Source organism: Mastigoproctus giganteus, chromosome 1 (genome assembly GCF_048544385.1).
Source record: "Mastigoproctus giganteus isolate SK-2022 chromosome 1, ASM4854438v1, whole genome shotgun sequence".
In the NCBI taxonomy this organism is placed as follows: domain Eukaryota; kingdom Metazoa; phylum Arthropoda; class Arachnida; order Uropygi; family Thelyphonidae; genus Mastigoproctus; species Mastigoproctus giganteus.
This window is the reverse complement of record NC_143575.1, coordinates 256114253-256140286: the sequence shown is the minus strand read 5'-3', so window position 1 is coordinate 256140286 and position 26034 is coordinate 256114253. Positions and strand designations below refer to the sequence as shown.

General features: G+C 36.1%; 1 protein-coding gene across 2 annotated transcripts in view; it reads left to right on the top strand.

Annotated features, from left to right (window-relative positions):
• LOC150091801 (U2 snRNP-associated SURP motif-containing protein) overlaps positions 1-26034 on the top strand; it is a 333597-nt gene that overhangs the window by 120954 nt on the left and 186609 nt on the right. For both annotated transcript variants that reach the window (XM_090385786.1, XM_090385781.1), the window contains exon 10: positions 24623-24666. In XM_090385786.1, coding sequence (XP_090241912.1) covers positions 24623-24666 — 44 coding nt within the window. The remainder of the gene's footprint in view (positions 1-24622; positions 24667-26034) is intronic.

The following is a 26034-nucleotide window of genomic DNA, read 5'->3' as shown; positions in this document are numbered from 1 at the left end:
GAGTTGCACGCAGCATATCTGCACCCCCCCCCCCCCCCCCGAATTACTCATGCAATGTGGTCTGAAAGGCCCGGATAGTAGGGAATGTATGCAGTGCTCACAGGGGCGAACGGCTCAGTACGGGTGGACTCCGCTCCTCTAATAATTCTGTCCAACACCCTCTGGGGGTAGCCGCATTTCTTGAGGTCTGCCGTGACACGAATAATTTCGTTATCTCTGTCCTCGGAGGTGCTACAGTGGGACCACACCCTATCTACTAAAGCCTTGACCACACTACCCTTGGCCATGGGCCATGGGTAGTGTGGTCAAGAAATAGCCATGGGCATCGAGAGAGCCGTTTATAAGTTACCAGCGATCCAGGCTGATGAGGTACGCATTAGAACTGTGGCTATCCTGAGCCAGGCCAAGTCGGCCCCCTCCAACCTTAATACTAGTCAAAAAAGGGCTTTGAGGGAACTTAAACAAGACGATGAAATCATAGTCTTACCTGCGGACAAGGGTAGGGCCACAGTTATTTTAGACAAGGAGCAATATTTTAATAAAGCTTTGGAATTATTGCAAGATACCACTACGTACAAAGTTGTCCGTAAAAATCCGTTGGTTAGTGTGGAACGACAAGTGAATAACCTTATACAGCGTTGGCACAAGTGAGGATGGATATCCAAGGGGGTATATTGGTTATTACATGCTGCTGGATGCCACTTACCCAGATTCTACGGGCTCCCCAAGATACATAAAGTGGGTGTACCACTCAGGCCAATTGTATCATTTGTAAATAGTCCCACGTATGCTCTATCAAGGTACCTAGCCAAGTTGATCGCACCCATAGTAGGACTTTCCAACTTGATTATCAAGAATAGCAAAGAGTTTGTGGATTTTATAAAAGGACAGACTATACGAGAAGACGAGATTATGATTTCTTTTGATGTTACATCATTGTTTACTTGTATCCCTATTAAATTCGGAGTCCAGTGAGTCAGAATGGCATTAGAAAAGGATGTTTTGTTAAGTACTAGGTCTCCTCTTAGTGTTAATGATATTTGTGAGGGTGTGGAGTTCTGTTTATCCAGTACCACCATGGTTTTCCAAGATGTCATGTATAAGCAGATCCATGGCACAGCCATGGGTTCCCCCATTAGTGCCATAGTGGCTAACTTAGCTATGGAAGAGTTGGAAGTTCGAATTTTTGAGGGTTTGGAATTTCCCATGCATAAATGGAAAAGATTTGTTGATGACACATTCACCATTATACAAAAGGGGAGGGAGGATCAGATACTTGATGTACTTAATAGCTTCTCCCCTTTTATTAAATTTACTTCAGAGGTGGAAGCAGAGGGAACCCTACCATTCCTTGACGTGTTGGTTATTAGGGATGGTTGTAGGCTCAAGACCAAGGTGTTTAGAAAGCCCATGTGCCGAGGTCAATATACTCATTATACCTCTGCAAAAGCCAGCCAACACAAGAGTAGTGTCGTCAAGGCTTTAGTAGATAGGGTGTGGTCCCACTGTAGCACCTCCGAGGACAGAGATAACGAAATTATTCGTGTCATGACAGACCTCAAGAAATGCAGCTGCCCCCAGAGGGTGTTGGACAGAATTATTAGAGGAGCGGAGTCCACCCGTACTGAGCCGTTTGCCCTTGTGAGCACTGCATACATTCCCTACCATCCGGGCCTTTCAGGCCACATTGCACAAGTAATTCGGGGGGTGCCAGATACGCTGTGTGCAACTCCCGGGACGGAGGTTGTACGCAGTGATATCTTGTGTCAAAGACCCCATAACGAAAGAAGCCAACAGTGGGGTGGTATACGAGATTAAATGCCCGGATTGTGGGGTGTATTATGTAGGTGAGACGGGGTGAGACAGGACTGAAAGACTGTCTGGGGGAGCATATGAGTGCAATAAAGTCTGCAAATTATGGGAAGTCTGCCGTGGCAGAACATTTTTGGGAGAAGCAACATCAAATCTCTCCGGAGGATGCTATCATCACGGATCATGCACAGGGGTTCTGGGACCGTAAATGGCTTGAGAGTTTATGTATTGGGGCAGCTAGCAATTCCATTAATAGAGACAAGGGTGTACGTTTACATCCCCTCTTGGAAACTGTGGTTCTTGGGCGAGATGAACGGTTTCAGCTAGCGCGCTCCCGAGCCATTTCCGGTTCCGGTGCATAAATGGGAAATTTCGGCCTTACTCCCGAGGAACCATGTGACGAGTGCTGTGGATCTGCTATTTAAGGATGTGCCACACAGCTGAAATATGCTGTTGAGAAAGGGGATTGCTATCTCCGAAAGCTGCAGTTGTTACAGTATTTTATTAATTGTTTTTATCGCTTTTATCATCATATTTTATATTTTTGTATTTTATTGTAAGTAAAGTGTTTTAGTTGCAGGATTGGAATTTGTTTATTTGAATACCGGCTGGTGTAAAGTCTAATTGTTCAATCCCTGACAGTAATTTCCCAATGAAACTAGATCACCTTCAACCAGAGCAATATGCACTCGACTGTTCTTTTCTCAGACCCGAATCGGGGGTGCATCACTTGGGAGGTCCCAGTTACATTTATTTCTAGGGCAAGCACAAATTCTTCCCATAATGCACCAAGATGTTATTGAGGTCGGAACACTCCTCACATTGGTTGAATAGAATTGTCATTTGAGCTAGGTCTGTCTACTCTAGTAGACAGACCTAGAAATGCTTGCAGGCATTTTTGTTTTGAGTCCCGATGTCCCTGGACTTTGTGTTGTTAGTGGACCTTGTACCAACCATAATTTAAGTAAATTTTGAACTTTTGAAAGATTACGAAATTTAAATTTACTGTATATTATAGAATTTATTTTAACAAAATATTGCAGAAATTAAACTATTAACTAAACTTAAATCATTAAAAAAGTTAAATTTAAGCTACCGAATGAAAGTTACAAAATCCCAACAAAATATTGATAACAAAGACTATCTGAATATTAAGCTGCAGCTTTCCAAATACTTTACAAATTTAAACTTTCAGTATACTATGGCATTTAAAATATATTACAAAACCTATACTGCTGGCAAAACTTTTAACCACTAGTGAAATTAAATTTAAGCTACTCAATCTGAATATTAAGCTTTGGATTTCCAAATACTTATCTAAATACAAAAATAAACTAATCTAGTGACTATAGGAATTCAAACTCTGTATTAACTACAGTTTAGTGCAGTGGTTCCCAAATTACTGAGATCTACAGACCCTTTCAAAAATAAAAATAAAAACTTTGCAAACCCCTATATATATATATATAGTGTGTGTGTTCAACCACCTTTTTGCGGATCCCCTGAGATTGGTCTATTGACCCCAGTTTGGGAAACGTTAGTTTAGTATATTAAAATAAAAATTTAAAAACTCACTTGTGTAGCCTGTAGCACGAAAGATGTTTTTTGTGTAAACATCTTTGACGACACCTACTAAATTTGAACAGCTAGAACCGAAATCGCGAACGATGTAATTTATCTCATGCCTGCTAGTTACTCTACCAAATCAGTGTTGGTGATAAACAGGATACACATGCCCACTGCTTACTCTACCAACATTTGGAAGAGGTTAGGCCAATAGCCTAATTACCCATTTGATTATAGACATTTGTTGAATAATATGATTACAATCATACTATCACATTGGATCATGTTAATCTGTCATGCTTTGTCACAAATTACACATGCAGTGCTACGAAATCTGCAAGAAACAACAGTATCAACACAATATGCTATCAAAACTATGATTTGACTCAGGATCTCAATGAGTACAAGCACGAGATGGTAATGCTGCACATCCTATTTCGCAATGAGGAAACAGATAAAACATGTCAAGATCTACGACAACAATAAAAAGCTCATACTAGATTGTAAATTGTATGAATCGGACTTGGACATTCTCAAAACAATTGAAATATGTAAGAAGATGTGTCAAGACAACAACATTGACCAAGTGATCTTTAAATATTTAAATTATAGGGGGAAAAATGAACATTAGATTTTTTAAGTAGGTATGTGAAACTTCATGCATAAATTGATTAAAATGGCCAGTTGCACCAATATAACTTAAATTTTAAGTGTTCCTTAAATTGACAATATCGTATCGAAATGGCAAATGAGTTATTGAGTGTTGAGTCAAAATTTTGATGTGCAGTTTTTTTGTTCAAGTCTAGCTTAAAATTTAAGTCTCATTGGTGCAACTGGGCATGAAAATAATAACTTACCCTGTTAAGCTTGGGGTGTTTCGAAAACAGCTTCAAAAGGATGAATAATAATAATTGAAATCATATAAGATAAGATTCAATAGCATCACTAAAGCCTGGTTTAAAGTGCTGCGTAGCTTGGTATAGGGTGCAAATTTGACGGCTTGTGATTGGTGCAGATGGGAGACAGATGCTGACTGTCCTAATGTTTATATTTATGTTAACCATTGTTGACACTGATCAATCCGACTTAGGTCCTTCGCTTATTGTACACGATTTATGGTTATGACATATTGGTCTTCTTTCCTGAATACGAGTACAGTGTATCTGTTTATATCTGCTCCCTAAGCTCTAATTTTTAACCCTAACTTAAAAGTTGCCCCCCCTTAAAAAAATATTAATTTCTATAATTTCTACTCAATTTACAAAATTGAAACTTTCAATATACATAAACAGAAGTATATTCTTTGATTTCCTACCTTTAAATTGCAGCAAAAACTATTAATTAACTCGAGGTTACATCGTTAGCGTTACCGAGGGTGATCCAAGGAGAAGATAAAAATGTAAGCAGCTGTCTTCGAAAACTTTCTTCTGAAAGTTGAGCATCATTATTTGCGAACAATATTTTGCATTGTCGCTCTGTCACAACATTTTGCTTTTACTGCTTTTTGTAATTGTTGTACGAAAGAATTGCAACGAATTGTTTTTGAAAAACAAAAATATCCCATTTCCTTTCTTCAGTATGTATTGTATCTACTAACAAAAAATCAAGGAATTTCATCTATTGGAAACCACAGTGGAAACCGAAGGGGGGGAAAAAAAACTGTTGTAAAACTAATCACCACAATGCGCATTTCATAAAAAAAAATTTTGCTTTATTGTAATTGTTTTTAGAGGGCTAAATCGGAACAGCAGTTTCATGGATGTATATTTGATCTTCTTACGAAATTTCAAGAAAATGTTTCTATTGATAGCTGCGTTATAAACTTCGAAAACTGTGTCGAAGGAACTTCGCATGCATCTCACCTGGTGTGCAAGCGAAAAAAAAAATATATATATATATGCTACGAGTAACAGAGTGACGGATTGGAAAATTGTAATTGTTACTGAATACTTAGATATTTCCTTGATATGCATTTGATACAATCAAAAATTTTCAAGAGAAAAATTGAATTTTCATTATCACACACACACCGGAAAAATTCACCGTAAAGTGTCATATGTTTGGATGCCTGAATTTCATTCTGAGCTGCAAATGTAATTTCACTTCTTTTGCGCTGACAGAGTAGCTGTTTGCTACATGAAGAAAACAGGGTTCATTTTCTTAAAATTTCCAGTTCCTTTCATTCACTCGGGGGGAAAAAACTCCTTTGGGGAGGGAGCTTGCCCTTTCTAGTCCGACCTTGGGGGGGGGGAAGAGAGAGAGAGAGAAATACCCTTTTGGTGAGGAGACGGCCAGGAGGTTGTCAAAGCTCCAGAGCTCTAACTTTCATCGGAGATGCTGGCTTATGTTTTATTTATTTTTTTTTTTTTTTTCATTTATTTTATTTATTATTATTTATTTATTTTTTTTTTTTTTTTTTTGCTTGTGTTTTTCTAGTAATCCATCCTGGATTGGGGCTTCTCTGGGTTGGGATAGTCCTTCTCCTCTTTTCTCCTTCCCTCTCTTCATCTTATACAAGTTTTTTTTTTCCTCCCTGGGGAAACTCATTCCCCAGGGAGGAAAAATCACTGCTTCCAGGTAGCCAAAAGGCCAAAACACAACATCACACTAAAGAACACGCACACACATAAGCTCACAAACACAGTTTTTCTTTCCTGTCACTTTCTCCCATGCGGATGAATTTTTTTTTTTTTTTTTTTCTCTCTCTCTCTCTCTCTCTCTCTCTCTCTCTCTCGCTTTCCTTTTCGTCTGTCTTCATCCAGCATGGGATATTCCTATGTACTATGTGTAATGAATTTTTTTTTTTTTTTTTTTACACGACACACACACTGGCCTTACCTTAACAGGGTCTGTAAAAACTGAACAGAGCAATGAAGCGGAGATGAACTTGTTCTAGGAGCCGCCTATACAAAAACACAAAAATAAAAATAATTTAAAAAATTAGCATTATAGCTCTAAGTCAGCTTCATCCTAGGATGCCAAAGTTCTAATAAGGCCAATTTTGGTCCGGTGCGAATTTGAGAAAAAAATCCACTTTGCTTTACTGTAATTGTTTCAGAGAACAATATTTAGCATTTTCACTTTCTAAACAATATTTTACATTATTGCTTTGTTGCTTTACGTAATTGCTGTAGCCAACAATGTCGGTGTGCAGGACATTTCATCACAGATGCTGAAGTTCTAATTAGTCAGTTCATCCTAGGATTCGGAAGTACTAATAAGTCCGATTTTGGTCTGGTGCGAATTTGAATGCAAATGACTGCGGTTACTTTCTTTCGAGTGACTGCATGTTTTCGTAGTGTACAGATGTTTTATTGTGGATACTTCCTTCCAGTAAAATCATTAGTAGTAATGCTTTATTGTACTAAAGTAATTCGTTATGTTGGGGGAAACGGTTTTTGCTCCTAATTGATGTAACGCTTTCGAATTTTTGCAAAATGGATCATCTGAACACAATGTAAATTAGGACAGTAAAAGAGTTGATAATTGGTGCCATTGGTGGGCAGCATTCCGACAAACAAATTTTCTGTTTATACTCCGGGACGACCCCGGTCAGAAGAGATCCCAAAATAGAAAGAGAATACAAGAAACCGCACCGTGTTTAGCAGTCACTGATTGATTGTGTGAAATTACACAATCTACCAAAAACCACAGTAAAACAAGAGAAGTGATGGGGAGAAAATCTATTTTTCAGTGGGGTTTTTCTTTTTATTACAGCTCAGAACAGCATGACCTTGGATTTATTCTGCTTCTCTACCAAAACTGAATTTCTCCCTTTGCGATGACATCAAAGCGTAACAAGTAAATATTTTCTAACGATACTTTTTGAGCAGCCATTAGTCGCAATCTGTTAGCTTTGTATTGTTAGAAATCTTGCAGTATTGTGAAGAAGACACATTTCAAGAAACAATCCGTTATTCATAGCGGATGATTTTTTTTTCTTCTTTTGCACACCAGTTTTTGAAGTTTATAACGCGGCTATAAATATAAATATTAAATATTTTCTTGAAATTTCTGCTGTTCCGATATTGTTTCCTAAAAACAATTACAATAAAGCAAACTTTTTTTTTTTTTTTTGATCAAATGTGCATTGCAGTGTTATCAGTTTTACACCAGTTTTTCCCGTTTCCAGTGTGGCTTCCAGTAGATGAATTTACTTGATTTTCTGTTAAATACCTTTCCTATTTGTTTTCCACACATAACTAAGAAGGTCACAAATTAATATTAAAACAATTAAATAAAATTAGCCAAAGACACCAGGCCCGGAGGCAATTGCCTTGCCTGCCTACATGGTAGCTACGCCACTGCTCCCACTCACGAACCAATTCAAAATTCTTGATTGGCCCAGCTGGTTGCAGGAAAGCGTTTATGATTCGCTTCTTGATGGAAATATACAACCACTTCAGTAATACAGACAGGTATTGTAATGCCTACATTACATGCGCTTCAACTGGTAAGACTGAAGTGCATGTAATGTAATGATCTTGGATGTGCTCAGAGCTGGCATAAACCAGCTCTGAGCACATCCAAGATCACCTCATATGATCCTTTGCCCTAAATGCTTTACTTTACTTTAAATTTTGCAAGATATTTTTCACAGTCACCTTTGGTGAATTTCCATTTTGCACAACTTTCGGCTTCAAGTGTAGTTGTTATTTGGATTTGACAAACTATAGGTAATGATAACTACTGATATCTAGTTACTGATCTGTAACTGACCAATCAATGCTTACGGCAATATCAGGATAGTATCAGCCTCTTTCCATATTATGCAGGTCTCTGTTACCTTTACTTGTTACTTTTAGCTCACTCAGTATTACTTACCAGGAACTATCCATTTCTCTGGTTAACAAAAGATTTCTGCCGCGGGTGGCAATGGGTAGCCCAAAGTCACCTAAGTGGTATGCCCCGAATCATAAACATTTTTCCACAACCATCTGGTTTATGCCAGCTCTGAGCACATCCAAGATCACCTCCCATGATCCTTTGCACAATCCCCTCTCCTGACTCCATTTTTCTTTGTTATGAAACAGAAATGACTTTGTTTCCACGTCGCAAAATCATGACAAATTGATTTTACTACTATTTTAAATTTAGTAGGTGAACTGCAAGATCGCCTCCCATGATCCTTTGCACAATCTCCTCTCCCGACTCCATTTTTCTTTGTTATGAAACGGAAATGATGTCATTTCCACGTTGCAAAATCATGACAAATTGATTTTACTACCATCTGAAATTTAGTAGGTGCCGCCAAAGATGTTTACACATCAAAAAACCTCAAAATTATTTCGTAAACTAACCTGCTATGAAGAGCTTCAGAATTACACAGCCAATTACAGAGAAAATTACAATAACACTTGGATGCCATGGTAAATATGTCTGGACCATGAGCCCAAAGTCTCCTCAAAGAGAAATGGTCCATTTATGAAATCCGCTATAAATCCACAGCAAACAGTGACCTGTGGATAACATCTGAAGTTGCTGAGCTTCATTGTTACACAAGACGTCCAGTCGCATATTGTTGACCTCCATTCCTCCCAGAAACCACAGAGAAAAGTCACTACGTTGGTGTGGATCAGTTCATATTAGCTACCACTGCATGGATCTTGTACTGGTACCAGTGATTGAATGTTTGATGAACTTTGAAAACTGTTGACTGGAAGGTTTATCTCTTATGATTTTGCACTGGCAATAACAGAAGAGTGATTAATTCATTCTGCACCTTTGGTCACATCAGCATCAATCTTTTCAACAGTTGCCATGGCTCAGGGCTAAGCCTCTGCATAAGCCACTGATAAATCTCCCATTTCTTTGAATTTTCTAATTTTGTACAGCCTGTTTTGGGAGCATGTCATATCAGTCCTTTTAAATGCCAGCATTCTCTAAGCACAGGTATGCAGTTGCTGTTGTTCTGGTAAAACTGGTTTACAAACAAAGCATGATCCTTCTTTCAGAGCCATTTTGAAATCTGTTGGATGCATTTGCCATTCCCAGTTTATAAAATCTCTCAGAAGCATCAGTGACAGTCACGTGAAAAAGTTGTGTTTGCATTCTGGTGTACAAAGCACCAGTTGTCCCCTATTGGTAGTTCTTGCACTTTGCACTTCCATGTGCATTAGATTATGTCCATTCCAAATTTCATCTTTCTACCATTAATAGTTTTCCACCTACAGCTGTCTGAAATGATGTACTTTTAATTCTAACCACCCTGTATTTTAATACAATACAAAAAAAAATTCATTTAGAAACACTGACAAGATAAAACAATTTGGATCAAAAAAAAGTTTTAGAACTGAATTTTTTAAACATCTGATCATTGAAAAAGAAAATCCTTTTACTTTATTCCCTAATCTAGAATTTATAATTCTTTTCAATGAGTAGTGCTTTCCTTGCACATGCACTATGGTTTATTTTTAAACGTTGAAGGTAGATAGTTTCGTAATGTTAGTTTTTTTTTAACAAAATTTTGCTAAAATTTTAGCAAAATTTTGTTAAAAAAAAGTTAAAAAGAAGTGATTTTTGGTGCACTTAATAATGCTTTTTCAGGAGATGATATTTGAATTGTACAAATGCTTTAGAGGTGGATGCAATATCATGCAATTTTCAGCAAGCTTTGTTGTACCTTCAGGCAGTAGATTACTAATTTTTATTATGAGAACTGTTCTCATAATAAAAATTAGTGATCTGCCTTTTAATGTAATATCTTGCTTTTGTGTACACAGTTGTCAGCATTATATTTACTGTGTGAGGTAGCCAAATAGTTCCAGGAATTGGCCACATTAAAGTGATGTTGCTGTGACCAGCAACAAAGCTGCCAGTATATGTATTATGTTTCTTTAACTACCATTATGGCAGTCATAAGTTGTGTATCTCACAGTATTAAATTAAAGTGGTTTTTCTTTCAAAAACAAAAAATCTGTAAAATTTATGGAGAGCACTTGAACCATAAATTTCTGGTTAAATCGAGGCAGAATGAATGCACATTAGCATTAGTAGAGGCATATGATGCAAGAAAGCAAGCTTATTCAGCATCAGCCAAAAAAAAACACCACTCCCATTTCACCCCTCCATTCGTTCGAAATACCTGTCCAGCTGAGCCTTAAATTTGTTTAGGCTATCAACTTCAACAACAAGTGATGGAAGTCTGTTCCACCAACCAACTACCCGCTGGATAAAGGCAAATTTCCGCACATCTATCCTACATCTGTCTTTCCTCAATTTGAATTTATGCCCTCTCAGGTGATTATTCTGAGCAAAAGGAAGAATCCCATCGGCATTGAGCATACTCAAACCATTCAAGGCCTTATACACCTCTATCAGATCACCTCGCTGGTGCCTAGTCTCCAGACTCTGTAATTTGCAAAACTTAAGCCTTTCTTCGTAAGGACAACCCTTTGTTCCCCTTCACCAATCTTGTTGCCCTTCTCTGTACTCGTTCCAGCAGCTCTACATCCTTCTTGAAATGAGGCCTCCAGACCTGTATACAGTACTCAAGGTGTGGCCTGACCATTGCCTTATGCAAGGGAATAATCACCTCCCTATCCCTGCTAGAAAAATTCCTGTATATCATTGACAAGCCACCATGAGCTACTCTTGCAGCTCATCTGCACTGCTCAGAGAACTTCATATCTACCTGCACAATTATCCCCAGGTCCTTTTCATTCTCTACCACTGTCAGTGTAGTACCACAGAGTTGATACATTGCTCTGGGGTTGCTGTTTCCCATATGTAGTACTTTACATTTGTCAATGTTAAACTTCATTTGCCACCTCTCAGTCCATCTGCTCAGCCTTTCCAGATCCTGTTGCAGTAGCATAGTGTCAGTAGTGTCCTTGACAACCCTGCCAACCTTTTTATTGTCTGCAAACTTGGACATTAAGTTTGATATATCATCATCAATATCATTTATAAATACAGAAAACAATAATGGACCCAACACTGAACCTTGAGTAACTCCACTAATAACATTAGTCCACGTTGAGCAGTGTCCATTGATTACCACTCTGTCTTGTCCCACTCAACCATCCCTTTATCCATAGCAGCAATTTGCCTCCAATGCCACACTGCTCCACTTTCTGCAGCAGTCTTCCATGTGCAACAGTATCAAAAGCCTTTCTAAGATCCAAATATATAATATCAAAGTTACTCCCTGCATCCAGTTCTTTTGTGAATACTTCTGCATCATAGTATCCAATCAAATTGGTCAGGCAAGACCTTCCCTTAACAAAACCATGCTGTGTCTGAGCTATAACTGAATTCTTGTCTAGACGATCCTGCATTGCTTCTTTAACCAATGCCTCCATTAATTTTCCTGGAACAGAAGTTAAACTAACAGGTCTATAATTACTTGTGTCAGCCTTTGATCCTCCTTTGTGAATTGGGATTACATTTGCACATCTCCAGTCTATGGGTACCTCCCCTGAGTTCAAAGAAGCTCTCATAATTATGGCTAGGGATTTGCTTACTTCCTTTGCTGCCTCCTTTAATATAACTGGATAGATCCCATCCACCCCAGGTGCCTTTTTTATGTTTATCCTCCACTTTCCTCTCAGTTATTACAAAATCATCTAGCTCACTGCCAATGTTTACTTCACCTACGACATTCCCCTTCCTGAATAACTCCTCATGTGTGAATGTAGATGCAAAATACTCGTTTAGTTTGTTAGACACCTGAGCAGGATCCTCAACTGTTGAACCATCGATATCCAGTGGGCCAATCTGATTTTTTTTTTTTTTATGAAAACCCCAAACATGAAAGGTATCAAAACCTATAGTACTTAGTACCGTGCATGGGTTGAAGGAGAAGTATGGGGGGAGGGGGATGCCGGAAACTTTGCTCTAGAGACTAAACATGGGTTTCACCACTTCAAGCCTCCAATAAGCAAAGTGGTGGTATTTCACCGGTTGATGAAAGTCATCTACCACCTTACGATTTTATCCCTTTCCTTCTTGAGTTTAAATAGATAAAGAACTCTTTTCTGTTTTTCTTTGCATCCTTTGCCAAGGTTTTCTCATAATCTGCCTTTGCCTGCCTAATCTCCTTTGTGACTTGGTTACAGACGCTTATATCTATCATAGGCTTCCATGTCACCCATTCATTTGTATGTATCCCATGCATTTTTCTTCTCTGCCATATGTCTCATTAGTTCATCTGACATCCATTTAGGCCTGAACCTTGAACAATATTTCTTAGTTGGTATGTAAAGCCTGGTAGCTTCCAAGATTAGTTCTTTGAATGCCTCCCATTTTGAATTTGCTGTTGGTAACATCATCAGTTGGTCCCACTGTATAGAATTTAAATACTGTCTCAAACCATCATAGTCGCCTTTACGAAAGCAAAAACCCTTCCCTTTACCTCTGATGGTAGTTACCTCCTTGAGTAAATCTCACTTCAGCACACTGTGATCACTGCCACCTAGTGGTTACTTTATCTGCAGATTCTTAATGCATGAAGAATCACTACTGATAATCAGATCAAGAGTATTGCTCCCTCTAGTTGCTTCCCGAACATGCTGATGTAGAAAACAATCATCCAATAAATCCACAAAAGCCTTGCTAGTGTGTGAGTGACCAACCCACAAATTCCAGTCAATATCTGGGAAATTAAAATCCCCCATTATAAGACTATCGGATTTACTGGCCCACTCTATTTCCCTGTACAGTATCTTATTATACCCATCAGAGTCATTAGGCCTATAACACACTCCTACTCTCAATTTTGATTTCCCAATGCTTATGTCACACCAAACTGACTCGACACTGCCCTGTCCATCAATGTCGACTGGCTTCACTTCCCTGGATTTTATGTGTTTCTTAACTAATAGCATAACCCCTCCTGTCCTGTCTATTCCTTCTATACACATTGTATTCCCCAAATTCCAGTTCTGCATTCCTTATATCTGTGTGACACCACGTCTCTGATATCCCAACAATATCTGCGTTTGATGTTTTGAGCAATACCTCAAATTCATCAAATTTATTTAACATGCAAGTATACATGCACCTGTTCTTATTCTTAGCTGCCCTAACACAACCCATGTGTTTACTTGTTCCGCGATGACTCCCAGCAGTCTCTGAAATATCCTGTATCTTGTTTTCCAGGCTGCTGCTCATTTCAATAGAAGCAGTGCAAGAATCACTTTCACTTCTGCCAGTGGCTACTGTTAATCTATTAGTCCTTGTATTCCCCCAAACTAGCAGTTTTCCGACCCACCTAACACTGCCTCGACAGCATCAGCAAATATTCTTGCACCCTTTCTATTTAAGTGTATCCCATCCCTGTAGAAGCAGTCTCTTCTGTTAACAAGTACAGACCAGGCTGAAAAAAATTCTAACCCTTGAGCCTTGCACACACTTTCCTTGCACACACCCTCCTATTGTGTCTGGGCAGAATTGCAGACACTTTCAAATTCAACCCTACTTCACGGCTTTTTTTCAACAGTGACCTGAAAGTGAAAAAAGAAAAGAAGATTGATAGGAAGGGTCTTTGTTCTCAGATACCTCTAATAGTTTCTAGAATGGAAAAATAACAGAACTTTTTAATTGGAACTGTAAAAATAATTTAGGAGAAAAGCTGTGAAGTTTTTTTTAATCAGATCCTCCATATTCTCATTAATAACAGCCCTCATAGTTGAGATCCTAAAGAAATTTACAGTTGGGCAGGGTGGAGAATAAGATGATTGTGTCTGTTAAAACATGTTAAATTCAATTCTTCCATTGGACATTCTAGTGTAGACATTGTTCATTTAAGGAGTTTTTATTTGTCCGCATGGCTAGTGTTTTCCTGCTTTCCAGACATAAATCTTTTAACTGTTTATGTTATGTGTATGTTTTTAAAATTAGGATATAATGGAGAGGTTTTTTTTTTCTCCCATTGCTTCCTTCTTATTATTTTCCTTATTAACAAGTGTTTTAAGGTTTGCATTTTTGAAATCAATTGATTTCAAAAGCAAATTGAAATCACCCATAATAAGACATTTACGCTTACTTGCCCATTCCATTTGCATGTAGAGGCTTTCGTCATAATCTTCACAATCACCTGGTCTGTAGATTACTCCTACTCGCATTATACCTTTGTTTCCAACGATCTCACACCATATAGATTCTATACTAGCATATGAAATGTCTGAATCTGGGAAAGCTATCGCTGCACTCAGGCTGCTTCTGATAAGAAACATTACCCCACCACCCCTTCTATCTACCCTATCCTTCCTAAATACATTATACAAGCCGTACTGAAACTCATCATCCCCAATTTCCGGGTGGCACCACGTCTCCGTAAGCCCTATTATGTCCGCATTACTTGTTTTAACCAGCAGTTCGAATTCGCTCATTTTATTGACGACACTTCTAACATTACTATATAAACATTTAAGACTTACTGTTCTTGTATATTTAACAACCCTAACACAACCCTTGAAGTTTTTTAGGCTCTCTTCCCTGGCATTAGCTATCCGCTCATTTGAAACGTTTCTGTCCCCAGAACATCTAGATAATATGTCCAGTTGGGGTAACAGATAAGAACTCTTGAGGTATGTGCAAGAGTTACTTTGACCAATATTATCAGATAAACACGTGTCAGTATTATCCACATCCACTGTGAAGGCACTTTTTTTGCAAAGGCTTATTTCCATCCCCACCCCAAAGATTAAGAAATAATTGTAGTTATTTTAATATATTTTGTAATGATCAATGAACATATAATTAAAGTACTTTTTTTTTCTTTTTTTCTTGAATTAATAAAAAAAACTACACTGTTCTAACACTTTAAAACAAAAAAAAGTCTTTTATCAGAATATTTATTATTCTGTTTCTTATAATTTATAGCTGAAAATAAATTTTAGGTACAGTACTAATGTAATGGATTGGTAATTATTTAATAATATTTATAGTAAAGCAAAATTACTGGGTATATGCCATCAACTCCAGAAGGCTTACTCACATTTCAGCTCAAAAGTTTTTTCCTAATAAATAATCTGAAATTCTAATATCACTAATTTTATTCTTTGTGGCTTTACTTGCAATTTGCCTCATTGTGAAAGCCCTTTCTACTGTAAATATCAATGCAGAGTACCTGTTCATTTAGTCCGCAATGTCAGCTAGGTTATCTAAGACTTTCCGTACCCATTACACAGTAGTCCAGTTTGATATTCTCCTCTTTGTATTCATGTATGTGAAAAATTCCTTGTCCCCATTCTTTGCTAGGCTAACCTTTTTGGTAGCACTGTTACAGATCATCTTGCTGTTGTGAGCTTCAGTACTTTTTATCACTGTGTAGTTTTCCCGTGCCTTCTTTTACTGCTCCATTAAACTGGATAGCTCACTGTCTCCCCATCTTCTTCATGCTGTATTTTCTTAATGTTATGTGCAAGGCATAATATGATATGGGTTTAAATTAACTATATAATATTGGTGTAGATACACCAAAGTTTACCGATAAATTTAACTACATACGGAGTGTAAAGGCATCGTTTAATTTTATCTCATATTGTGGCTGCCTTCGCAATGAGATACCAGGTATTTCACTACTTTGAATAAATAACACTCCTATAGTAGAGGAGACTACTGTTATTTATTCTCGGTTATCTTCGAAACCCACCCGTTTCGAAGCTGGTTGGCTTCATCATCAGTGGGCGGGCAGGAACCCTGATAATGCAAACATGCCATCACAGTTGCGAAGTCATTCCGCAATATGAAAGATGCCAAATGGTGTACAGAATGATACAGTATTTGAAGATTAAATGCGCAACGTATAATATGATATGAGTTTAAATTAACTATATAATATTGGTATAGATACACCAAAGTTTACCCATAAATTTAACTACATACGTAGTGTAAAGGCATCGTTTAATTTTATCTCATATTGTGGCTGCCTTCGCAACGAGATATCAGATATTGCACTACTTCAAATAAATAACGCTCCTCTAGAAGAGGGGACTAGTGTTATTTATTCTCAGTGGGTACCACCACCACCCAGATGGTCGTTTCGAAGCTGGTTGGCTTCATCGGTGGGCAGGCAGGTACCCTGATAATGCAAACATGCCATCACAGTTGCAAAGTCGTGCCACAATATGAGAGATGCCAAATGGTGTACAGAATGATATAGTATTTGAAGATTAAATGCACAAGGCATAATGTGATATGGGTCTTCACAATTAGCATCGAATCATATTATTAAGGCATAATATGATTATACTTATCTCAAGGCATAATATGATATGGGTTTAAATTTACTATATAATATCGGTGAAGAACACACCATAGTTTACCCATAAATTTAACTACATACTTAGTGTAAAGGCATTGTTTAATTTTATCTCATATTGTGGCTGCCTTCACAATGAGATACCAAGTATTGCACTACTTTGAATAAATAATGCTCCTCTAGTAGAGGAGACTACTGTTATTTATTCTCAGTAGATACCATCACCCAGGTGGCTGTTTCAATACCTGGTATCTCTTCAGCAAACAAAAAAATAGATAATTAATAAAATAATGATAAAAAAAACCTTTTCGTGCTAATTCAATGCAGGAAATTCATTAAAAGTTTATTTCCATCAGATGTCTTATTATGAGTTTGATTTTTCACTAATCAATTAACTTCAAGAGTTAGTTGAAATCTGTTGGATTGCACAATCATTAACTGCTCTGAATATTTCTTTTTCCTTGAAACGCTAATTCTTTGTTCATGAATATTCAGTCCATAATGACCTTTCTCCATATGTAATGCTTCATTAGCATGCCTTTCCCCCTCCTCTTCCTGACTTCTTTATACTACATTATTACATAGTGTGTTTTAATTTGTTTGGATAGGAAATCTTTTCATTATTTCCCATTTCTCTTTTCCAATTTTAACATCCACTTACTTCTATAGAGTGAATTTTCTGTAAACATTGTTCTTTTTAGCGCATGTAATTCACTGGTGCATTATCTACTGTACATTTGCTTTCGGTAAATATTTCTTAACTCAATCCATCTTACTAATTCATGAAAAAAAAAAAGATAAAAAGAAAAACTCCTTTAATAATTATGAAGCACACAATAAAAGTCATTACTAAGTAAAATTTTTACAGTTCCATTGTTATGCGTAATTAAGAATATTCATTTGCCTGTCTTCGTTTAGATGCACTTCCAATAAAAATAAATAAAAAATTTTATGCAACACAGCCTCCATAGTAGAAAGTTTCATATATTTCACATTTTTAGCTTACTAGAAGTTTTTTTTTTAAACTGTCTAAATAAAAGTTGCCAACTGAACTATCAAATAAATTTCAATTACATGGCACAATCTGCAGTAAACTGCCCGGAAATGGCAAAAAGGTTGGCTGTCTCATGTCACCTGCTGTCCTGCAATTTTCGCACTGATAAAAGCGTTACATGATTTTGACTGATAAAGTGTCACACCTGCCTTATTCATCTGATATGGTACCTACCGACTTTTGGCTATCCCAAAAATTAAAGCAAAACATGAAAGGAAAACTATTTGAGTTGATTCAAGAAATCCAATCAAATGCGACGCACCATTAAGAAGCATTCACAAAAGACTTCCAAAAAAAAATGTATTGATCAGTGGCAAGCACGCTGGAACAAGTGTGTGTAGTTGTAGAAACAGATTATAGTGATGAATATTAACTATATAAATATTTATCACTGAATAAAATTAATTTTTTGCAACATTCACTTTATATCCATTATTATGAATGTTCCAACAAAGAAAATACACAAGCACCAATTTTTGGCATCATTAAAATAATAAGTTATTTTTGCATGGTCCCTCAAACCTTGAATTAATCCACAAGGCTTTCAATGTGTAGTCCCTCCTGTTGTTTCTGGGTAGATTTGCAGATGCATGCACATTTTGGCTTAACTTTCAGAATTATTTCAGCATAATCCTATATTCATCCAATAGATCATCAGTTTGTGTTCTGGTAAACACACCCTGGTCAACCTATCCATATTACAAAAAAGTGTTACCTGATTCCCTGACAATGAAATTCTCAATAAAACTAAATGCTCTTGACCAAGAACAGTTTGCACTTAATTTTTTCTGTGGTCTGAATCATGGGTGGGGGAGCATCACCAGACAGGTTACTAGAATTGAGTCCTTGATGAGATGAGTTTCTAATTACAGTTGTCTCTAGGGCAGACACCTGTTTCCTCAGTGACTCAAATGCTTCTAGCAATGTGCCAAGTTTAAATTTGAGATTGGCACACTCGTTACATTGCAAACAAAGAAAAGAATTGTCAGTTGAGTGATCATCATCATCATCATCAACTAGATTGGCCTTTGCTTTACGTGCCACAGCTATGCAAGTGATAAACTCATGACTTATATGGAAATTGTCTACTGCCATTTCCACTTGAGTCAAAATATCCTTGGATGAAGTATTCATTGTGGATTTTTGACACCATTAAGAATTACACTAGAAAATATTACAGTAATTAAGCACTTGTGAAAACTTTACTTACTATGAACTTAAAAATTTTAACTTACAAAAAGTTGAAAAAATGTAACTAAGCAGAATTAGTTTTAGAAAAAGATAAGAATTAAATTTATAAAATTACAGAAAAAAAAAAAGAATTACAAGATATTTAAACAAAAATTTGTTTACTACGTTCCTGATCCCATCTTCAGTCTTCCTAAATATAATCTCTTAGGACTGTCAAACACACATACCTGGTCTATGATTGCCATTCTAATTTTTTCGGTGATATTTCTAAATTGATTCAAGTCTTTTATTAATTAATTTTGAAGCTTTCTTTTTCTTTTTGTGCTTCCTGAATAACAGTATTAACATCAAATGCATGATATGGCAGTCTTTAATCCATTAGTTACGTTATGCATTTACTTTAGAAAAGGGCAAAATTTTATCAGTAAAAAAGAAAATTTTAAAATTCTTTATTTTCAAATGTAGACTTTCTACAGTTGTATTTGGGACATTGGTTGCAAATAACATTTGTAAAATTTATAAATAACTGATAAAATTTATACCTACCGTACATAAATGAAATTCATTGTTTGAGTATTAAACATTTCCTTTCCCATATTTAAATGGCAGGCTTTAGAAAAAATTTCCTAAAATTTCTAATATGCTTTGAATGTGCCTTTGATATTTTGTTTCATTAGTTATATACATGGATATTGTTTGTAGCATTGACTACCCTAATGCACCAATAAAACCCAAACCAAACCAAGCATGTCATTACCAGCTATGCAATGTGGCTTTAATTTTAGTGCATTAGCTGTTATACTTCAATAGAAGTAGAATTTATCCCTAACAGTTATAGAAAATGTCTAGTGATCTGTTATTATTTCATCCAATAATAACAGATCACCAGACAAGTGATCTGTTATTATTGGATGAAAACTTAAAACCTTTGTGTAGTTTCTTGAAAGTTTAATTTACTAAAAATATGAATTTTTAAAAGTGTTATTAACTTTTATTGATGGTATGAAAAATAGTAGTTCAAGCAAAACTTTACCATTTTTAACCTAGTAGTGGTTGTCCCCTCGCTTCTAACAAAAATATGTAACGTGGCATCTGACAGCTACCCAACTTTCTTTATTTTTTTGGAATTTTAACAATTCTTGACCTTTTACTAATGAATAACAAGATTATTTTCACTTAATTTAATTCTGCTGAAAATATTTTTAAAATGTTAGATGTAAAACTATTAATTATTTCCATTTTCAGGTTAATAAACCCATTGAACACCCAAAATTTGTGTATGTGCACACATTTCTGCTTACATATATATGAACATTTAAAAAAAAAATATATATATATATATATATATATATATATATATAAAAATTAGATACTATTAGTTGTTTCAAATTAATAAAGCCCACAAATTGTTTAAATTATGCATGCACACATATATCTGCTTCTATATTATATAAATACTTTAAAAAAGTGTGCATGTGCATGCGCATTACATACCATTAGTCCTGTTAAACCATAACTATTCACTTCCAAACTACTTAAAGTCATTAAGCTTGAACCAACAATTAATGTGCAGTTAATATTTTGGGTATTCACTTGTCAGATCCTGTGCAACCACTGCTGGGTTAATGGAAGTAAAAATTCTTCTAAAAATATTTATTGAAAGAATTTAACAGTGTGTATGGTTCATGATCATATTCGTATTATGTTTTGCTTTGAATGTGAACTTTTCCAAGATAATTCGCACTATATTTATGAGTCTGAAAAGTAATTTTAGAAGCCAAAATGTTAGATGTGTGATGTGTAGAAACTAATATGCACATGCATTCTTGATATATGAGAAATTATGTTGACCATTTGTACTAACACAACAAATTCACCAAAAAATTTGACTAACATGAGTTTGATTGATCGATATGAACTTTTTCCTTTTATGCTTTGATCCAACTTACGTGAGCATTTTTCGACTTACATGAACACCAAATGCCACATTGACAACAACCTGTAGTCATATCCCCCAATATTTTTATGCCAAATAGAGTTCCTCTTCCATAACATCTTTTGGAAAATTTTATTTTGTTTACTGTGCTATATCCTTCAAAAGGAATAGCAGTCATGCAAAAAAAATTCTCCATCTGATTTTTACCTCTTCAGTTTGTAATTATAAGGTAAGTGAAATCTGTATACAGTGACTTTGGTACCTGTAAATGAGTGCAGTAAATTTATATACGTGAAAGTTAATGAATTGAAAACAAAAACAAACTTTGATGAGTTTGTTTTTGTTTTCAATGTAGGCCAGGGCAGCATTTCATAACCTGGGATCCACAGACCTCAAGGGGACATGAGAATTCAGTGGTTTCACCTGACTGTTGTCTATTAGTTTGATAGAATTGAATCTTATTTACACTTAAATTCATACCTCCATAAGTATTTCCATGCTAATTTACTTTTAAAACCCTTTTTCTATGATAAAAATGTTTTAATAGTTCACCTAGCATGAATTTGAACACAAGATTTTCCAGAATGCATTACCCACATAGGGACCGTGTGTGAGTAATGCATTCTGGTATATAATATACGTGTTTCACGTATATTATATACTTGAAACATTTAGTCAAATGTTTGTTAATGTCAAATGCATGGTGAATTTGTGCTATGAAATGATTAGTTTTTCATGCTTGCTAAAGATAAAACTTTTCATAATCATGCCAAGCTTTTTGTCTCCTCTCTTCCCTCCATGTTTGATTTATGGTACAATGAAACCTCCCTTAAGGGACACCTCTTGTTGCGGGCACTCAGGCTTGGGTGCCAACCAGAAGTATTAGGAATTACATTAGAGGCAACCTTTTCAAAACGAATACTCTCTAATGCAGATGTGGACACTTTAATGAGTGTCTTTTTGGTATTTTTAACCTCCCTAGATTGGACACTTTCAAGGGTAATTTACCTATATATGCTTTTTTGTTGGTCAGTAGACATTTGCAAGGAAGGAAAGTGATTAGACTTGTGATGACTATGGATTGCTGGTAAGGAGTATTTACAAACTTATTTGGGCTGCCTAACATAGTTGCTGTTATACCCCTCAATGTGGGAACCTGTACATGGTGAGGGGCCTCCCAGTGACGCTGCTGTTCCTCCAGATTAGCATCGCTGGGATCCAATGCCCAGCCTAGGTTCCACACTAACATCATAGGAATCTGGCATGTTTGCCGTGTACTGTGATCCATGGAAACTCAGAAAGAAGGATCCTGATGGTTGAGGGGTCCAGCTTCAACTCGCCTCTTTGGCCCCCGCTTTGACAAGGTGGGTGGTCCAGGAAGGCTCAGCCAGTTTCAATAGGCTAGTAGGTTCTTCTGCAAGGGTCGCCAGTGCCATGCCCTGTCCTCATGGTCTGAGGGATGGGATTCGGGTTGATATGGTGTCTGAGTAGCCCTGCCATCCCACTCTTGAGTGCATTTATTGCTTGCTGGGTAGTGGGCATCCCATTTGGGCTCTGTGGTAGGTGGGGAGACCAGGCACTGAATCAAATTTAAAACAACTATGTATCCTGATAAAGTTATTTCTTTGGGGGCCCCATCACGGTCCCTAACTGAAAATAATAACAAAGAACCAGACAATGCTAGTTCAGCAAAAAAAGACCAAGAATACTCTCAGGAACCATACCAAGGTTTCTAATCATGTATTCAAAAACTGAGAAACCTACCAGGAAAATGTCACCATTCTTCTTCATACAGAAAGGTTTATATGGGGTTAGCAGGTTCCCTGAAATCACTTAAGAGACTTTGTTCTGGGGATCTCTTAATTGAAACCAGAAATGACAGGCACTCTGAGCTGCTGCTCCAAGCAACTTCAGTCAGAGGAATACCAATTACTGTGACACGGCATAGGACGTTAAATTCATCTAAAGTGTCATCTCAGAGTGGGACCTCCTTGAGGTCACTGAGGAGGAAATCTGCTCTGAACTAAAGTCACAGGAAGTGATAGCTGTTAAAAGAAATTTTGCATATAGGGATGGGAAATTAGTACCAACCAGAAATATCATTCTTACATTTAATACTCCATCTCCTAATTCAATAACAGCCAGGTACATAAATTGCACAGAAAAGCAATACGTTTCAAACCCACTGTAATGCTTCAATTGCCAGAAATATAGGCATTTGCAGATGAACTGGTGTGGTACAAAAGACCACAAAAGCAATGCATGTACTGCCACCAAACCCACTTGCGTTAACTGTGAAGGTGAGCACTCTGCATACTGATGGGCATTCCAGCGGTGAAAACAAGAAAAGCAAATACAGCAACACAAAGGAGAACTGAATATCCCATATCAGGTGGCAAGAAAACTGGTAATGCTAATAAGTAGCAATAAGTCCACTTATGCTCAGAAGGCTGCAGGGAAGCAATCCCACCAAAAGAATCTTTTGCTCCCTTTGCATGCTACTTATTAGGCACTCAAAAGCCAGTACAAAATACTTAATCAGCTGCCACTCCCATATCAATACCACTTACTGCTCCTCCTCTAACTAAAAAACCTGACTCACTGTCCACAACAAATGAAAACATGGAAATAGAGGAAAGGAAACAAATGACAGCACAGTCATGAAACTTTATGTGTATGAAGATATGGACACTGAACAACATCCATACTTCCCCAAAAAGGATGGATAAGTCCAAGACTGAAATTCCACGAATACAGGGTATTGTAAAACCTCCTTTACAAAACTAAAACATTGTGTGAATAAGGTGCATGGTACAAATCTGAAATCACTTCAGGTGGTAGAGGATATCTTAAAACAGAAACTGGATCTTTGTAGAAGCCTATAAAAGGCTGAAAGTCATAATATACTTATGAGGGAATACAATCTTGGCTCTTTGAGAGTTCATGGTTTAAAAGCTCAGTTGGTTAAGTTTTCAGTAATAAGAAGTATGATTTTAAAATTAAACTGAAGGAAATTGTATACCGGCTGTGAAGTTAAACTTCTTATTCATGTCAGTGACTAATTGTTTTAACTTCATTTTGTTGTGTAGTGTAGGCACCTGTAAGCATAATGCTCACCTTCCTGGAAAATTCTTGTATCTGACATTCCCTCAATCCCCATACATGATGGATAACTGGGCTTATACTGTATTATACTTAAATTATGTTTCGTGCTGTCCAACTTAGGACCCAGGAAGTGCTTAATCCACTTTGGGTAGGAGTTCACTTCCATTCGATTCATAGATAGGACTGGAATAGAACATGAGAAATTAGTCATGCTTCTCTTTTTATAGATTTTTAAATCTGGTCACAAACAAGTTTTGCACATAATAAACATGCCACCTTAAAATTTTTTCCTATTTTGGAAATTTATTTCATATGATGGCAAATGATAAGCAGTTTTAACTCCCTCTCTCTTTCATTTTCAGCATAAAATATGATCTTTTGTAGCCTACCTATGATTTTATAGTAGTTGGCATTGACGACAATGCAAAATTTCATTACTTCAGTTTAACATCTTCGATCACTTAGTTTCTAGGTCAGATTATGACTGCTTTTTACCGCTTTTTCTCATCTTTCGTATATTAGCAAATACAGTTGCTTAAAAATTAATTTACTAGTGAATTGCAGTTATTTTATATGTATACATATATTATTTACCTTATTTTATTCTCACAGTTAAATATTGCTTTTTTTTCTAATTTACTTATAATATATAATACATATAATATATAATTTTACACATTTTTATATAGCTTCATTATAATAATTTATATCTATTCTTACCCTTTGTTTGGTGTCTGCTGTCCTCCTGCAGATTTTAGCCAATGCAGTTGTCAAAGTGGTTATCCCCACCGAAAGGTACTGATGATCTTCACTGATTTACATTTGTTAAACAGTAGGTTAATTATTTATTCTTCTTTTCCCCCCTTCAAGAAAGGTCTTTTAATGATGCCAAAGCCATGTTTCCTGCCAAAGCTATAGTACTTCGGTTTAGAGTGCTGGAATGGTATGGCTGATTTCCCTCTACACATCTGTACTATAGTTTAAGTATGTAAATAAGCAAAAAATAATTTTGAGAGTTTTATTGTGATTTTTAATTTTGCAAATATAGTTAAAGGTTAGAGATGTTTTGTATTTTTAGCTATACATTTCAACAACTGTTTAAAGAAGCAGCCTCTTTAGATAAAACCTGAAATTCCTTTAACAATTATGTATTTGCTCTTCTCACTTAAAACTTACATTAGCAAATACATAGACTTCAAAAAAAAATTAATAGGAAATTATTTAGATCAGTATGGCAATAAAACAGTTCTTTGCACATGTTATTCTTTATAACTAAATATGGATGTGAGTCTTTCTTACAAGAATAGATTAAATTTGAGAAATGGGTGATTACAAAACTGAAGCTATTATAATAAAAATATTTTCTTGTGATTTTAAATTTTAGTGTCTAAATCCTGCCAATATTCACAAATTTTTATATGGGCCTGTTTTAGCAGTTCTAATTTAAATCACTTCCATGGAAAAGGCAGAAAATTATATTTAACAGTGAAACTCATAGAAGTGGAATAAACTTATTTCCTTAAATTCATCCAAAAAAAATTAATAATAAAAATATATATATATATAAATTGACCTTTCTTGTATATGTGTTAAATGCACAAAGTCTTTAGAATCCCAAAATCAGTTGGTTAAATTTCCCCTTAATAGAGTTTTGAAGTCTTTTAAAATATCCACTTAGCCACCTACTAGCATGTCACTTATTTCTATGAGGAAAATAACTGTCATCCCAAATATCAGTAAACTTTTTAAAAAACAACATTCTGATTGATAAAATCTGTTGGATGAATGTTGATCTGGTTCTGTGTCATACAGACAATACCAGCAATCTTATCTAACATTACAATCATTTCCTAGGCAATGTCTTCACTGTAAATATTTATGTTTACTATTATTTTGATTGTTTTGATATAGCTCAGGCTGTAAATAGCCTGCAAAACTAAATCTGTAAATTGAGGGCCACCTTGCCCTTCTAATGGCAATTAAAACCTACTTTTGTAAAATACACAGAAGGATAGGATAATCCTCAATTTACTGATTTGATTCATTATAAATGGAGTTTTTGTTGTATAAAAAAACAAACTTAGTCACACATTTGGACTTATTATTTTATGAAATTCATAAATAAATTGTTTCTGTATGGGTTCAACCTAAAATATCAGTCTT